Source organism: Carassius auratus, chromosome 5, assembly GCF_003368295.1.
Source record: "Carassius auratus strain Wakin chromosome 5, ASM336829v1, whole genome shotgun sequence".
Lineage (NCBI taxonomy): Eukaryota > Metazoa > Chordata > Actinopteri > Cypriniformes > Cyprinidae > Carassius > Carassius auratus.
The window spans coordinates 21,320,483-21,339,089 of NC_039247.1; the positions used below are offsets into that span (position 1 = coordinate 21,320,483).

The following is an 18,607-nucleotide window of genomic DNA, read 5'->3' on the forward strand; positions in this document are numbered from 1 at the left end:
CTCTACATGTACTCAATACTTGGTAGAGGCTCCTTTAGCTTTAATTACTGCCTCAATTTGGCGTGGCATGGAGGTGATCAGTTTGTGGCACTGCTGAGGTGGTATGGAAGCCCAGGTTTCTTTGACAGTGGCCTGCAGCTCATCTGCATTTTTGGTGTCTTGTTTCTCATTTTCTTCTTGACAATACCCCATATAGGTTCAGTGAAGCACACCAACACCATGGTCATTTAACCAACTTTTGGTGCTTTTGGCAGTGTGCGCAGGTGCCAAATCCTGCTGGAAAATGAAATCAGCATCTTCAAAAAGCTGGTCGGCAGAAGGAAGCATGAAGTGCTCCAACATTTCTTGGTAAATGGGTGCAGTAACTTTGGCTTTCAAAAAACACAATAGACCAACACCAGCAGATGACATTGCACCCCAAATCATCACAGACTGATGGAAACTTAACACTGGACTTCAAGCAGCTTGGGCTATGAGCTTCTCCACCCTTCCTCCAGACTCTACGACCTTGGTTTCCAAATGAAATACAAAACTTCCTCTTATCTGAAAAGAGGACTCTGGACCACTGGGCAACAGTTCAGTTCTTCTTCTCCTTAGCCCAGGTAAGACGCGTCTGACGTTGTCTGTGGTTCATCAAATTCCTTCACAAGTCTGTCTGTGTGTGGTGCTCTTGATGCCTTGACCCCAGCCTCAGTCCATTCCTTGTGAAATTCACTTAAATTCTTGAATCGATTTTGCTTGACAATCCTCATAAGGCTGCTTTTTTCTCAGTTGGTTGTGTATCTTTTTCTTCCATACATTTTCCTTCAAATCAACTTTCTGTTAACATGCTCGGATACAGCACTCTGTGAACAACCATCTTCTTTGGCAATGAATGTTTGTGGCTTACCCTCCTTGTGAAGGGTGTCAATTATTGTCTTCTGGACAACTGTCAGATCAGCAGTCTTCCCCATGATTGTGTAATCTAGTGAACCAAACTTAGAGAACATTTTGAAGGCTCAGGAAAACTTTGCAGGTGCTTTGAGTTGATGTCACCATATTCTAATCTGTTGAGAGAGTGAATTGGTGGGTCTTTGTTAAATGGGAGCCAAAATCATCACAAATAAAAGATCCAAAGACTTAAACTACTTCAGTGTGCATTGAATATATTTAACATATGAGTTTCACAATTTGAGTTGAATTACTGAAATAAATGAACATTTTTCATTTATTGAGATATACCTGTATATTATATTATATTATATTATATTATATTATATTATATTATATTATATTATATTATATTATATTATATTATATTATATTATATTATATTATATTATATTATATTATATTTTTAGTCTAGACCAGGCAGCGTGCATGCACAGTCTGTTTCTATTGAAAACAGGACTTCTAATTGCAGCTGCAGTGATATGTTGACTTTACTGATTAGCGAGTGGCTCTTTTAATCAAAAGGTGGGACTTTGAGCGTTGCATTTTTTCATATTCATACTTGGCTTTAATAAATAGAATATTGATTACATTGTTAATGTAAAAATATAGAATAGAACCCCCCCATAAACATATACACACACACACACACACACACACACATACACACATATATATATATACTGATTGAACCTTTTTTTTTCTCAGTAGAAGCATTTTCAGAGGTGGTCTCAGACATTTGGCTCCTATATACAGTATGAAACTCTATGATTTATGCATCACTTCAGCCATTTTTCCCAACAGGCTCAGTCTGGCCACAGTTATCCCCCTTAGATCACAAAGCCATTCTCTCAACCTCTATTAGCATGAAGTGCTCTTTCAAACCTGGCCAGAGAGTGAGGCCTTTAACACGCATTCAGGATCAGCTCCTCGTGTTCTCTTGAAATTGCTGAGATTTGGCATGTGAAGGCGGTCCTCGTTAAGCATGCAAGGGACAGAGGATGTGTTGCCTACATGGGCTTCACTTTTGCTCCTGCTTCAATAGTACATCATAAATAAAATATGACACTGCCTTCAAGTCAGGGATGGTATCATGAGCACACACATATACACACTTTTGGACAAGGGAATAGTGCTGGTATACAAAAGAGGGACGATTCTGGACGTGAGGTCATGATGACCTTATGTTTTTTTCCTCAGGCTTTAAACCTGAGGGATAGATTAAGACTTTAAAGTTAACTCGACCCTTTTTAAGCAATATTGACACTTTTTTTTTTACTTGCTTAATCCTGTAAAGTCTGACAAATTGTAGTCAGAAGAAAAAAAAAATATTAGACAATTTATTGAACTTTTTGACCTAACACTAATACTGTGTGTGTGTGTGTGTGTGTGTATGCAGTATAAAAAAATAGGTTTAAAAAATTTTTATATCTCTTTTTATCACGTATCTCTTTAAACATCAGGCTTTCGTGGTAATTTGTTCATCGCAAAAAAATGAATTTTTCATTGCATAAAAAATGTATAATTTCTACGGTGCATCTCGATGCAGTCGAGGACGATGCCATATCGGTTCAGTAATAGACCATAACCGATTATTATGTACTGACGCTTTTCTGACATCATTTATTGAGTACATGCTTTGTCTAACTAATTAATTATATTTGAAAAAAAAAAAAATATATATATATAATGATATGCGTTCAACAAGGTAGCCCAATAACCCAAACGACGTAACAGGCAATGCCCCTGACACCCCCGAAGAAGAAAAAAACACCAACTTATATGTTTATGTTAGGCTACTCAGTCAGGCGCTCGCTCACTCAGTATGCGCTGAGTGAGCGAGCAGTTCATGCACGGTACGCGGTGGCCAGTGCGTTTAACAGACCAGAAATAGAAGATCCTCCAATAACCAACAGGTCTGGTGTTTGAGTGCACTTTTGATTCCCTGTAAGCTATAATGGTGATGGCAAGAGAGTGGTGGATAAAAAAACAACAGTCGCATCTGCTACATGACAATAGGGTACACCAGCAGGGAATAGAAAAAAAAAAAAAACACCAGCGGGAATACTTGAAACATATCAACTCATTTACGCCGACATCACCTTAGTGTGTCAGTATCTGGGAAAAGACAAAAAAAAGGAGAAACATACATGCAACAAACTATCCCCGCAGCATTTAGACAGATATTTCCAACGGATTCCAACAGGGCAAAAGACATCACTGCGGCGATTGGTAGACTACATTTACGTTATAGCCGCGGATATGAGACCTTACTATTTACCATTCATTCTGTCATCACCATTATAGCTTACAGGGAATCCAAAGTGCACCCAAACACCAGACCTGTTGGTTATTGGAGGAACTTCTATTTCTGGTCTGTTAAATGCATTAGACATTTTGCAACGAGCCTTCAGCTCGTGCTGAGTGAGTGAGCTCCTTAGGGGCCGTTCACATATCTCGCCTAAAAACGCGTGGAAAACGCTAGGCGCGTCTTTCTCCTCCTTTCCAAAGCGCTCGGGCAGAAGCGCCCCTGAGGCGTCTGTCTTTGGTAAGCAACAATGACGTGCTGCTCTCTCCATGAAGACGCGGAAATTTCAGCAAAGGATGAATGGATTCGCAGCTCTAAAAATCGCTTGCAGTAGGCTAGCTCTGCTACTAAATTTATTTCAAAATTGCAATCCATATACAACTATGATCAGCTGTTCCTTCATCTTGGCTGAGCTTTCAACGTTGTTACGGGAAAGGATGAAGCTGATTGGTTAGTTCTTGTCACATGACCCGCGGTGCGCTTGCGGCATTCTGAAAATATATAATATAATATATATCATAAAGTAACCTTTTCATTTTACTTTATAGTAGGGGTGAATAAATTACATGACATTAGAATATCAAGCAAAAACAATATATGATATAAAATATATGACTTTGTAAGTTTAAATGCACTTTTTTTCTGATTAAATGAATTTCGTCTTACTTTACTCTGCAGTTTAAAAACCCTGTTTAAGTCAGAACATCCTGTTTTATGTCACAGAAGTCAAATAGCTTCAAATTCCATTTCATGTTGATAGTAAAATGCCCATATTTTATAGCAAGCCAATTGACGAGAACAACATACATCCTTGTTTGAATCCATAAAGCTTTTGCTGCTATATACCAAGCTGGTTATTCACAGTACAGTGCACACAACTGTAAATTGCTTCGAAAAATCTCCTGGTAAGGGCAGTCTGTCACCTCAGCAGTGTGTTATATCAAATAGCCTGTATCTTTGGTATCTTTTCCATATGGCTCAGGTTTACTCTTCTCCGACTGTGTGTGAAGTGTTTAATGGCTTGCAAAAGCTCCCTTGCGGTTATTTCACAACTAAAGCTGTCCATATCCATCTGAGCTGCCAGTTTCAACCATAATGTGAGACCATTGGACTATCGCTGTCTGTCATTGTAAATACTGCCTTCCATGAGAATGACACTCCCATTTGCATTCCCAACGACACACTCGCACAGTGCTGTCACATTCAGAATGAAGGGCAACATTGACCTATCTCTTGTGTTAGAGCAGTGTGCTGTATTGCTATGATGCTAAAAAAAAGCATCAGAAACATATTATCATGGAACCATGTAAATATATTAACGTATCAGTGTTTACCATAGTAAAAAAAAAAAAAAAAAAAAAAAATTCTTATATTTAAGAATAACATGGTATTTGGGTAATATGTATTGAATCAAAGTACAAAGTCAACATTATTTTCATCTGATACTTCACCGCATCATTTTTTATTTTATTTTTATTTTTTTTGCAAAGGATAAGAGACTCTTGATCTTAATACTGTAGTCTTTTCTGTGCTTAGTTATTATTTGCTGAAAAAAAATTGGAATTGAATCAGCTTCCTTTGCTGAGAGTCCCTGTGTGTCCATGGCCATCTGTTTAGGTTTTTGCTAGGAGAGGAAGTAATGACAGTGGTAGGCAACACCAGCACAATAGGCTTTTTCCAAGCATGAATCGTATGAATTAAATAAATTCAGTGGCTGGATGTTGTTGACCTTTAAAGTGTAACTTGCATAAAAATGAGATCTCAGGCATAGAACGGTAGAGTCGGTCAGCTGCAGGGTGAAAATCCTCTGCAGAGGCCTGTAATGAAATTTATGTTTTAGTGCGAAGAGTTCCATTTAAACAAGGCAGGCAGGCCAGTAATGCACTTTGAATTAAAATTATGATTATGCAGTTTCAGCTAAGGCTATCAGATAATTCTGAGCTAATAACTCATTTGCTCAGTGGGGAGATATTAAAGACAACCTAATTCAAAAATGTTATTTGCAAGTCCAACATTTACGACCCTTTTTATCTGTTGACTTCTCTCGTCCAAAAAAAAAAAAAAAAAAAGTGAATAAAGAGGCAAAATATTGTAATACTTTTTTAATGAAATGAAAAATGGGCTAGGATGCTGGGACTGTTAAACCCTTCAAGCACTGGGGGTCAGGAAAGATGAGCTGCTATGAAGAAGCCCCGCCCCTTGCCTGCACCCCTCCTTTCTGAACACTGTCTTCCTTCACAATTCCCCAGCACAACAAGGACATCAAATCCTCCTTTTATTTTGGACACATAATTCCCAATTTTTGGGCAGTTTATGTTTAGTTTTTGTTAAATAAAAGCCTCTCGGAGGCCTGACACCACACCCACTGTGTTCTGTTATTTGCTCCCTAAACACCCTAAAATGTGTCTCCCAAAAGCATTTTAGTCTACTATGGCTGCAAATTCGGTCTATACCAACATTGTTCAATGTTTCCAGGACCTTCCTCATAACCTGTGGAATGAGGAATAGTTTCTTATAAGTATACTTTTGAGCAAAATAAGCAAACTAACATATAGTACAATTTATATCATTCCATATAAACTCAAAAACAACTTTTATTTCCATGTGTTAATATTTGTAGTAACATAAAAAAAAAAAAAAAAAAGAAAAAGGTTCACAGGCATTTGATGAATTGAAATGCAATAAGTCACTGAACAAGAGTTGGCTCGAAATAAAAAATTTATTTGGCCACCAACAGCTATAAGTACTGCAGAGCATCTCATCCTCATGGAGTAAACCAGATTTGCCCATTCTGCTGTGAGATGTTCCCCCAAATACGATGCACCTTTTAAAGCAGTTTAGTCTTCCAAAACAAAAAGAGAATTTGTTTTTCCAAATGATGAGTCAAGTCATTTAGTGTGGAATACATTATTTTCAACCCTGACAACTGGAAAGGGTGAAGTTAGGTTGATTGAAAACCAGTTCAAATAAGACTTTGGCTTTCTCATTCATACATGCATGCTTTTATTTCTACGGTTTTAAAAGCCTGTTTAAAAGTAAAGAAGCATGGTCCAAAGTTTCTCCTTAAATATGCTGTTTTGATTGAAGCATGAGGGAGCGAGAATGGAGAAAGAGCTGCATAATTTTTGCTTTATTCCTGTGGGCCACAAGGGAAATAATTTACAGTTAGTTATGCAACATCCTTGCAGCAATTCTGTCCAAAATAACGAATTGATTTTTCTTGGAGAACAATTGTGAAGACAATGTTCTTTTTAACCGGCTGCAGCTTTTGAGATTTAATTGAACACATAGATATATTTGCATGTGTCATCTAACAGGTAAACTTTTAAATTGTTAAGCTTATGACAGAGTATTTTAAAATTAAATCATTACTGTGGAGTACTACAACTATCATAGCCCAAGAGGTTTTATACAAAGTGAATGAGGACCTCAATCCCATTTATGTTTGTCACAAATTACTATTTTGAAAATGTACATTCTCTGTTATTGTTTTTTTTTTGTTTTTGTTTTTTCAAGCTAAATACATTTTTCAAAATATAATATTCCTTTGCATTCTGACTGACCATTTTTAATTAAGATCCATGTCCTGGAAAAGCATTTCTTCCAGAGAAGATATTTAAATGCTTTACAGCTATTGAAATATTACTGTTTCATAATACTATTCACTTAGAAATGCTCTTGCCATTTATTTTAATTAATTTTCAGTAATTCAGGTCATTAATTCTCGTGAATATCCTTGATAACAGCACACAAAAGGGCAATGAATTAAAGAAGATGTAGATCATTACAATGTTATGGTGCTTTCACCTGTCTGTATATTGATTTATGTCCACTTTATAAAACGAATATGTCTCATTGCACAAAAATGTTTTACGACACATAATTCTGTACAAAGTAATACAGACATATGTCAGAAAATTTTTATATTAGCTTAATCAGGTTACTGCAATAAGATTATACTTTGTAATTAGTATGTAAGCAAACGTCTATTTCAGTTTAAAGCAAAGATCTGCAAAGGCCAATAATAGAAAATAAAAATAAAAGAAAAGTTAGTGATATTTTTTATTCTTGACCCTCACGGGAAAAAAGAAAAGAAAAAGAAAAAAAAAACAAAATAAAAGATTTTTGACCAAGCACAGCATCTGAGTTCAAACCAGCTTGAACTGGTTTTGTGGATCAACCCAATTGTTGGACTCTTTCTAGCATGCACTGGGGCATGAATAATGATTATGGTTGCATTGTTTGACTGTATGCTTGTTTTATCTACATTGTTATTGTTGATGATGGTCTCACAAGTAGTAACTTGAGTTGTTTTGTGATGTCAGGATGAATTTGTTCCTTTTCTCAAGTGATCATTGTTGGTTGTAACCATTGTTGATTTATGTACCAAGCTGTGGCATCTGTTTGTGCCAATTTAAGGTCATCTGTGGGTATTTTTGGTTTTTATTTTATTTTTTTGTATATATGACGAATGTCCAAGTCATTCAGACCTTTACTATTCTGTACACAGTGGACAACATTTATTCTACAAAACATTTATTTTACAAAAATCATGCAGTGCAATTATCAAAAAGACCCACATTTTGATCAAGCTGCACATTCCTGGACATGAACACTTTAAATTTCAGTTGTGTCAATGAGTTCTCAAACCTGTCATCCAGAATTTATATTGTTCTGATATTTTGAGAGAGAGGGAAGCTCATTGGCTTTTACCATTAATGTAGATCATCTTTTTACACTTTACACCGGTCTCACACTGAGCACATCCTGATTTTGCTGAGTTAGATGTGTTCCTAGGTCAACATATTTTGTTGACCCTAGAACAACATTTTACTCCAAAAATGTGTTCTTGACCATATCCCTACATCTAAACCTAACCTTAACCATGAGTAATCCCTAAAATCAGAGGAAATGATAGATGAATGACACTGATGTACAAGCACCAAACAGTGATTTTAAGCGTAAACTTCTATAAAATCTATAAACTGGTTCTTCAAATCTGATTGGTTAATCACAATGTTGTTCCAGGGTCAACAAAGATGTTGTCCCAGAACATGTCTCACTTGGTAAAATCAGGTTCTGCCTCACACGGACTCCAGGGCTTACCTAAACATTCAAATATTTGGAATGTTGAACGTCCACTAACAACCAGACTCACGATCTCTTTCATTTCCACCTCTCTCTTTTTTCTACATCCAGGACACTGAGATTATCAACACGGCAGTTCTTACTGGCCGAACTGTGGCCATCCCTGTCAAGGTGGTTTCCATAGAACTGAATGGAGCGGTCACTGATGTGTCATCCTCTGTGCAGTGCAAGTCATTCAGTGAGGACACTGTCAAGGTAAGTCACACCCACGTTGAGAGGTTTAGCGATCTAGGACTTCCTCTTCTTTTCTCATAATCAATCATGGTCAACTTAAGAGTCTATAAAATGACCATCAAAACCTGATTTAAGCAGGGTTTATATATCCTCTTGTGGCCACTGCTTTCGTGATCCCCTCGAGGGACCGATGACTTTTCAGTCTCAGAAGTCGTCAGAAGTGTTCAGAGCTCTGCAGAACAGCATTTCCCACTGAACAGCATCAGAAGCTACACACTTGACTTGTGTTTAATGCCTCTTAAATGAAGAGTCTCCTAGAAAGCAGTGCACCAAAGCTCTTTTTATTAACTGAAATAACACATCTTGAGGATTAGTTGCAAGTAGAGCTGGACAGTTCGATTTAAATAGATGGAAAATGGAAATTGTTATTTGTTCACCTCAAAGTCATTCTAAACTTATATGCAGGTTGCTACCCAGACTCACTGGAAATATGTGTCTGCAAAACACACAAAAAAGCACCATACCTACAAATCGTCAAAGTGTCCTGTTGAAATGAACTCTAGAGACATTAAAACTGACAACTTTTATTCCTTTCCACTCAAACTATTATTTATAGTATCAGAGTTTTAATTAAGAAAGCTTTCACTAAGTTGCACAATAACAAAACTCATAGCACAATATTTTGTTATGACTGTTTACATTTGAAAATAAATAAATATCTTACCTATTTTAAAATTGTGTTGGACAATGTGGGGCCTTCAGATCAACAATACTGAGAACCACTGCTTTAAATGTTCATTTCTTAGATGAAGTTCCATCTCAATTCAACTGCTGAGCTTCTGTAAATGTATTTATATATTTTTCTGCATTTGCACAAGAGGGCAGTTGGTTCCACCTGAGGTCTTATAGATACAGGCCCAAAAATGCATCTTTTGCTGAAGGAAACAATAATTTTAGCAATCTTCTCCATCTGTTCCATGACACGACCAAATCTAAAAGTAGAAATCCAATTCAACTATAAACCGTATCCAAAATGTAGAGAAATGTTTATATGCCTCAGAGTGTCATCTGTCCGACAAGATTGAGATCCATATGTCATCTGAGCTGGGCCGTGAGGGCATTAGCTGTTGATCTGTGTTAGGATTCAGAATAGCTGTGTGTGCCGCAGTGCCTGGGCAGAGCATTAGCTCTGGTGTTATTGAGTGGGTTTGCTTGGCCGCCTGGGCCATTGAACTTTGGAGGCTAATTCGAGATGAGCCCTTCAAGCTGAGACAACATGAGTCCTGACAGTTCAATAAAAAGCTCTGTGCAGTGGCGAAAAAAGAAAAAAAAAAGCATCGTACAGAAGGCAAAGGTTACAGGAGCAGGTAACATCTTTTTTGCTTATTTCATTCAAAAGGTACACTCTAAAAATTTGGGTCAAATATGGACTAACCCAGCTTGGCGAGAACAGATTTTTACATGCATGGCTGTGAGAGTGGCATTATATGCTACACGCATGGAAATGGCTTTTATGATCATGTTTGCCGCAGGTTCTATAAAGAGACTGGTAATAAAACACTCAAATGACCAGCGAGATGTATCTTTTGAAACGTTGCACACATAATTATTTGTGTGTGTTTGTTTGTGTGTGTGATGAACATCTACATTGTTTTATGTATAATATGTGAGTGTTGAATGATGAGACCCTGCGGGGCTTTGTGTTTGGGAGCAGAAAGCTGTAAACAGTCTATCCCAGCTGATCTCTACTTTTAATGTTCTGATACAGCTGAGAACACACTACTGTTCCCATTCCATTCCACCGCTTAGTCAGAATCCTCACTGCACACATTTCCAACACAGCAAACAAATTTAGACATGAATAACCACGTATAGAAAGCAGATGCCTTAACTAGATGAGTCACATACTTTGATTCCGGTACAGCCAAGTGCAGTCAATGCTTGAATAATGCATAAAATGTATTGGAATAGCAAATCTTCTGCCTTTAAAGATAATGTCAGTCTATTTTTTAAATGTTAAAGTGCTTTCTCCTATCCAAGGTTAATTGTAAACCATAAATATTATGAAATTGATAGTTCTGGTCCTGGATACTGATTGGTCAATTCAGAATTCTGAAGGTGAGGAGTCGGGGTGGTGGAGGGATGGTGAAAGACTAGAAATAATGAAGGTAGGCCTGCTTTGATTATTTATATGGGTTCTCTCTTGCGCTGATTAGATAGATTGGATAGATGGATGTGATTAATGATGATGAATTGGCCGTGTTAATTATCTACGCGTGCTCCTCCCCAAATTAAAAAATATATATATATATCACATAGTAATAGCTTTGATACAAATGTTACAAAATAACATTTTACTCTGGAATGCACCAGTCTTAAAATTCTGGTCAATACAGATACAGTAAGCTGATAATAAAAAAATATAAAAAATTAATTAAATTAAATTAAATAAATAATTTCATTACATGAAAAAAAAAAATCATTTATTTTACATATGATAACCGATACTTTGAAAGTATTAAAAACTGATTAACATTTTGTTTGCATAAATACAACAAATACAACAATTAGCAGTGTTATAAAATTAATATTTTTCTAAAATTAAATCGGGAGCTTTAATAGCGAAAAAAAATAAAATAAATAATAATAATAAATGGAATCTACGTACATGAAAACAAATAAAACTAAGAGAAATAAGCATGCTATATTTAAAAAATCCAATATCATTCAATATCAATAAATCTGTAATATTTACTGATATGGTACCAATATATTGTGCATCCCTAATTTAATTTTTAGTACAGCACCCTTTCACTGTGACTACAATAGAGTTTGGCCCCTTGTACGCTGTTGCCTAAATTTAGCAGAGCTGGAATATTTGTCAATAAGCATTCAGGACTGGAGCTCTCCAATTTAGACCAGTATTTTAAGTGTGAAAACATTCTGTTTGTGTTTGTAAATCTAGCTCTCATATTAAATGAAATCATCCGTTTGTGCTTCAAGCTGTAGGCAGTGTGTTCGTCTTTAACCATGTATAGCTGGCCTTCGCATGATACCATCAACACAGATAAAAGTGCATCTGCCTAACTGTGTGACGGCAGTTTGGATGGTGGAGGGTTACATGGGGTGCTTTCTGGATTAAACACAGCTGGCGGGTGTGTAGAACTGGAGGCGTCTCAATGGGCGGCACTATCCTGACCTCGCCCCTGCCACTTCTCTGGAGCCACACACTGTGCCAGCGCAGATTAGCGACTCCATGGAACTCTTGACTGCCGGCTGGCACGTAAAAAGTACTTTTAGCTGTCCCCTGCTGGCTAGTGATGCCCACAGTCTTTAACTGCTTTTGACTTAAAATTATCCATCCAAGTTTATTAGAAACCCCAGGAGCAAGTGGGTCAAGACTGAGCTCACACCAACAGAAGGGGCATAGCAGGAACACATTTAAGAAATTGTAGAGTCCACTGAGAACTAGACAGGAAATGCTTAACACTGCAGACTGCTGCTGCTTTTGTTGTTTGCCACCTGCACCTATTGATAGGTTTTGTAATGAGTAAACTCAAATTTAAAGGTTTAATTTCCTCTAGCAATGCCAAATAACATTGCAAAAATATTTTTTTTCAAACATTCCCCCCGTCTGCCAGTGGTTGAACAAACACATAGTACCCTCTGTACTTCCCGCAATAGATGGTGTTGATGGTGATAACGGTGTTACCGCCACAATTTTGATATTAGATGTTGTATTTTGTTGCTACATTCAAGCAATTGATGCCAAACAGGTACTAATTCAAAAGTGAAAGTAAAATGCACATGGTGCTTTTAAGCTATTTAAAAGTGAAGGAAAGAAAGGAAAAGAGAGAAAATTCAAATGAACAAAAAAACACGTGTAAAACGGTGCTGGCTTGGAAGAACCAATCAGTTAATCGTTCATTTTTCCCGGCTGACCTATTATGCAGTTCTGATCTTTATATTACATATTAAGATAAAATAGGAGAATGTATTTTTGCATTAAAAAAAAGAAGAAAAAAAAAAGAAATTAAGATAAAAGTAAAGAAAGTTAAAGAAAAGAATACTAATCTTAATAAATCTCAATGAAAGACATTTTGCAACTATCAGAACCTTACTATCAAGATTACCTGATTCTTCACATCTAGGTTAAGGCCAAGGAAATGTTTCATATGAACATGAAAAGTGCTCTCTGTACCTCCCTCTCACTGCTGTTATCCTCACTATACTTTCTTCATATGTCAGTTTTTTCAGAAGTATGATTCATAGTTTTTTCCAACTGAATAGCAGTCCCTTTAAAAAAGAAATGAAGTGGGCAAGTAGGAGTTTTCCCGCTGATTCTCCTAAAGGCTACAGGGGAAAGAGGTCCATCTCATCTGATCAATTCTCGATTTTGATGGTATGGATAAGAGAGGTAGCTGTCTAGCAAGTCTACATATTTTATTACTCTGATATTCCCCACTATGATGAATCTCTAGTCTTGGATAGACTGCAGCTCCCGACCTCCATGTGAAGTAGATTATGTTCTCTGATAAACAGTGTCAGGTTCATAAGACCCCGGGATAAATCATATAAGGTACCCCAAAGCAAAGCTTTGACTATCTATTACAGTAAATAATTTATTATTAAAGACTGCTTTATATATTCCTTCTTTTTCTAGCTTGTACTTATTTGAGCAATGTCTAAAACTTGGTATTACAAGCACTTCCTGGGGGGTGGGGGTCAATGTCACACCCAATTCCTATGGGGTGTTATTTTAGGAAACTTGATTTAAGTAAAAAAGGACTCTTTTGCTATTAAAAATACTTTGCGATGCATTATTGTCATATTTTACTTGATGCTTTTGAGAGTAAATCAGAATGACACTTTAACCCTTTCTAGTGCCAATTGATTTGAAAGCAAAATAAGAAACTACACCTTTCAATTGAATGTGTTAATTTAATACAACTATTATATAAAAAAAAAAATATATATATATATATGATGCATGTGGTAAAAAAAAAAATTCTGCTTTTAACTCCTTGCCCGTACTGTGCTACAGGCTATTTGGCATTGCAAACCACATTTATAAAATGATTGTGGAGCCATTTACATAGGATGCGTTCTGAAGGTAGCGCAATGCAGTGATCTCAAAAAACATTTATAACACTGCATCTTAAAAATGTGTTGCTCATTGCGTGAGATGCTGAAAAATGGCTCTAAGCCCTTTCAGTCCACATATAAGTCCACATTTTGGTGAAGCAATGCTGTGTAGAATATTAGGTAAGCAGTCTGTTGTGGAGCCAGCATCAATTTGGGGGGCTTTTCTTGGCAAATATTGATATATGTGATTAATTCTAAATGTATTCAAATAAAAGGTTTAGTTTACAGCCCCACTTCAAACCGACATCAACTTGCAGTTCCCTGTGAAGAGCTTTTGTATTTTGCAGCCTCTCCAGAGAATGCAGTGAAAGCAATCAGATCTCTCTTTGCTTTCCTCAACAGGTGTCCATGAACTGTGACTATGTGTTTGTGAATGGAAAAGAGACGCGTGGCTCCATGAACGCTCGAGTCATTTTCAGCTATGAGCACTTGAGTGCCCCTCTAGAGCTCACAGTCTGGGTGCCCAAACTGCCCCTTAAAGTGGAGCTCTCAGACAACAAACTGAGCTTCATCAAGGGCTGGAGGGTGCCCATCCTACCCGACCGCAGGTAAGACACGTCGATGATCTGAGTGTGCGATAATACTTGCACTTGTACTTTATTTATGCATATTGATTTCCCTGATAGCTCTTCTAATGCATGTTTTCTTTTATTTTGTTGCTTGTTTATTTCAGACTTCTTAATACTTATCGGGGTTACGAGGGTGATAAAACAGTGTTATAGTTTAATTAGTGGAGTTGTTAAAAGCTTTAAAGCTGGGTCACTAAGGGCTGTGCTAGTTACAATGTGGTTATAGAGCTGATGCCGCATGAGACCCAAATGTCATTTTTCATAAAGCCTATTTACTGTGATTGTGACAAATTGATGCAGCGTGTTGTCACACCATGCACGGCAGAATATCAGCACAGGCATTTTTCATGAGGAACCTCTCCAGAATTTATCATGATGGAAAATATTCTGGTAACTCACTAGTATCATTATTGACTCCCTTAAAGAGGTCTTTCTTTTTTATGCAAATCTCTAATTAAATTCATTCAAATGGGCCATTTAAAATGGAAATATGATCTGATTCGGTTATGCTAATCCAATTTGGGAGCAAATCGTCAATCTACATCTAGCCTTCATGTAGGGCTGGTGGTGTGACGCATGTATGCAAGGATAGAAAAAAAGTCAACCTTTAAAAATTCTGCTGTAGAGATTTATCTTTGTCACGTTGGCTCCTAAGCAACATTGTAACATTTAAAAACATATCAGAACAAATAAAAATAATTATCTTGATTGTGCACTAATGTAGAATTTATGTGAGTATAAACAATTATGTAGGAAACAGAAAAAATAGAATATATCACTGTATGAATAATTTATTCTCATTAACTGTGTGTGTGTGTGTGTGTGTGTGTGTGTGTGTGTGTACACATGTATATCTGTGTGTGTGTGCTAGGATGCAATTATCTCACTTAATTAAATATAAATTGAAGTTCCCTGTTAGCACGCCATTGTATGCAAAGTCTCTCAGTGCTCTTATGATTTCAGTGTTTTTTCCTGTTTCATACAAACAAGACACACACACACGACACAAGTATGTCATTACATTTGCATTTGACCTCAATTTGAGTGCCTTTGATTTCGCTTCCTCCCAGGACCCAAGATCTCCCAGGCTTTGTTCACACGTACAATCTCAGTGTGATCAGTTCCAAATCTGATTTGTTTTCCAGTTCCGATCTTTGTCCCAGTATCTGCACTGGCGTTTTGCAACTTAAGAAATCAAATCTGCTGAATTTGCCAAAAGGCATAAGATAATAGGTGCCACTATGTAAGGAAAGAGATGACGACAAAACTGAACATTTTGTCACTGTTCATATTCATCCTGACATCTTGAGCTACGGTGCATAAGAACCAACCAGGGTACCAGCTGATCCTGATTAATCTCATGATTTCTTTCAGTTCTTTTTTAAATAGAACAACTTTAGAAGAAGGTTTTTCAGAAAATAATGTGTGTGTAAATAATGTAAGCTTATAAATTTGTGTGGATGATGACACTAATAGCGTAATCTGTTTTTGACCTGGAAAATGGTTTGTTTTAAAGAGAACCTAATAAAATTAAGGTTAACATGAAATGTATATGTTGTCCTATATACATTTTACACACTTCAGTAAAAGAAAATGGTAACACTTTACATTAAAGGGATAGTTCACCCTAAAATAAAAATTAACCCATGATTTACCATCCTATTTACCTCCATCATGAATGTGTGTACGACAGCTAGAGGAAAATAGATATTAATGTTTGTAAAGGTTTAAATAGGGATATATGTCTTACACAAACGCATCCCTTTGCTTCAGAAGGCTTTTATTAACTCATAGAACCATGTGGAGTTATTTTTATGATGGATTGATGCACTTTTTTGGGCTTCAAAATCTCAGCCGCCATTCAGGGTGGGAAACACAGGCATCAAAGGCATTTCTGTAGTTTACACAAGTATCCATATTCTAAACCATTAATTTATTCACTTATTCATAGTGAATTTCACATGCGAGTGTTTAAGGTATGACGTTACGTATGTTACATCCCAAATGTTTTTTTTTTTTTTTTTTTGAAAATCATATTTTCATATATTTTAATATGAACAAACAACTAACCAGATGTGAAAAGACCACAGAATCCGCTGCCTGTTTGAAAATAGCTTGTTCTTATTTCCCTTTTCTCCTCCTTTCTTCCCTCCTCTGCTCAGTCCATTTTTTTCCACTACACTGCCCAAAGGTTGGAGATGTCATTTGGCAGGTTTCTTGCATTGGGCTTCCACACAGAATGATCGATGTAGCTCACTACTCTGGTGAAACAGTGATGTGACTGCAAAACTGGACACTGATTTTTATTGGATGACCAGGTTCACGTGCATGAAATCTCCATGAAAACTCGTAATGAGTTCAAGCAAAGCTCAACTCTTGAGGGGTGTTCTTCTGCTCTGAAACTCATATTAACCTGTTTGAGGAGAAAAGAGGGTACAACTGTCCTCAAGAACACAGAGAGCTTCTTTCTGCCTTGTTCAGAACTCTTCAACTGATGCGATAGCCTCTTGTTTTTCACCTCCATGCCAACAGGAGCCTGTGTTTAACTCAGAAGAGAGCAAAGTGCTGATCGCCAATAGCTTTCTACTTTCATAAGTCTTCTACTTCTGCATTTGTGTGCCTGTCAATCTTTTTTTGTTGCTGTGTGGCTCCTTACATTATAACACAGTGCTTTACATTCAGCTCAATTTAGGCTAATTGATGGGCAGGACATGCTTTGTCAGTCACAGGCAGACAGCTGTCTCTACATCTCCAGTTATCTGATTAATAAGTTATGTGTGTGGAATGGTTGAAGTGGCATTCAGCTTTCAAGATCCAGTCAGCCCTTATCCTACAGGACAGTACTCATTATGGCATCATCAACAAAACAAAAAGTTCACTGATCTGTGCAGTGTTACTGAATATATGACTTATATATGCACTTATGCATTATTTGTACATCATTGGATGAATAACTGTTGTTATAGATCTATAGAAAATGTACACCAATAGTAATTAAAAACAAAAAAAAAAGATTATTTATGGCTTGCTTAGAAACTTCTTTTGTGTTTGTGTGTGTGTGTGTGTGTGTGTGTGTGTGTATTTTTGTTTTTGTTTTGGTGTTGGCTAATTAAAGAGGGCAGTTTGAATGACCATGATATTTCAGGATGCTGAAGCAACTAATGGCCTTGAAGACTCACACTTTTTGCTCATCTCTTCCTCTCCTTTATAGCTACAATGTTTTAACCTACTCTGTTTTTTTGTTTTTCCATAGTCCATAGTCAGGAGTTCAAAGTTCACCAAACTTAAATCAAAAGAAAAAAAAAAATTGACAGACAAAAATGTAAATTTTTGTGTACTTTGCACATGTATGTGTACCCGCTCTTCCACATTATCATTCTTATGAATGGAAGTTAGTGGAACATAAATTCTAGTGTGAAATTCTGATTTATAGTAAGTCATAATGACCTCTCCCTCATCTCCATAGGACCGCCAGAGACAGCGATGACGATGATGATGATGACCGTAAAGTGAGCCGGGGATGTACACTTCAGTACCAGAGAGCTCAGGTTAAGGTTCTGACCCAGTTCCACACAACCTCTACTGAAGGCACAAACCAGATGATCACTATGCTGGGTCCTGACTGGCAAGTGGATGTGACAGAGCTGGTGCAAGACTCTCTGAAGGTGGTGGACGCCAGGGTGGCTGAGTTGGTGGACAGGACGGTGCTAGTGGCCAACGAGCTTGGATCATCAGCTCTGAAGGTAGAATACAAATATAAGCAGATGGTGTTAATACAAGATTGATGTATTAATGGGGGGGGGGGGGGTCATGTTTTGATGAGCTTTCAATACTATATAACAATGCAACTATTTAACCAACAATTTAATTCTGCTGTATTACATTCTTTTAATCCAATATTACTGGACATCGGTCCTTAATCATAGTTTTATACCTGTCAAAACATAATGCAATATGTCTTAGGCACATTTATTTAATCCAATTTATGTAGTTTTATTATTTATTTTTGAATTTATTATTATAATTTTTTTTTTAATCAATAAGGGTTTATTTTAAAAGTTCTCACAATTGAATTTATCTAAGTTAGCTCTGTTGTTGTCTTTATTTTTTAATGCCCCTTTAGTATGGAATTACATTTGGTTCAATGAAAATGAATGTAACATTATACAACTGAATGTAACTTTTTCAGAAACTATCAAAAAATATAAAAGAAGAAAAACACAATGAAAATGAAAAAAAAAATGAACTCAGTCGGACAAATTTAACAGGCTCTTCAAATATGCTTCATTCTTTGTTAATGTTTTTTCAAAGATTAGTTTTTCGTTAATTGTGG

The 18,607-nt window shown here is 36.7% G+C and overlaps 1 protein-coding gene across 1 annotated transcript in view; it reads left to right on the forward strand.

Annotated features, from left to right (window-relative positions):
• LOC113080975 (transmembrane protein 132E) overlaps positions 1–18,607 on the forward strand; it is a 70,452-nt gene that overhangs the window by 42,070 nt on the left and 9,775 nt on the right. The window contains exons 5-7 of the mRNA XM_026253051.1: positions 8,438–8,581; positions 14,048–14,253; positions 17,741–18,017. Coding sequence (XP_026108836.1) covers positions 8,438–8,581; positions 14,048–14,253; positions 17,741–18,017 — 627 coding nt within the window. The remainder of the gene's footprint in view (positions 1–8,437; positions 8,582–14,047; positions 14,254–17,740; positions 18,018–18,607) is intronic.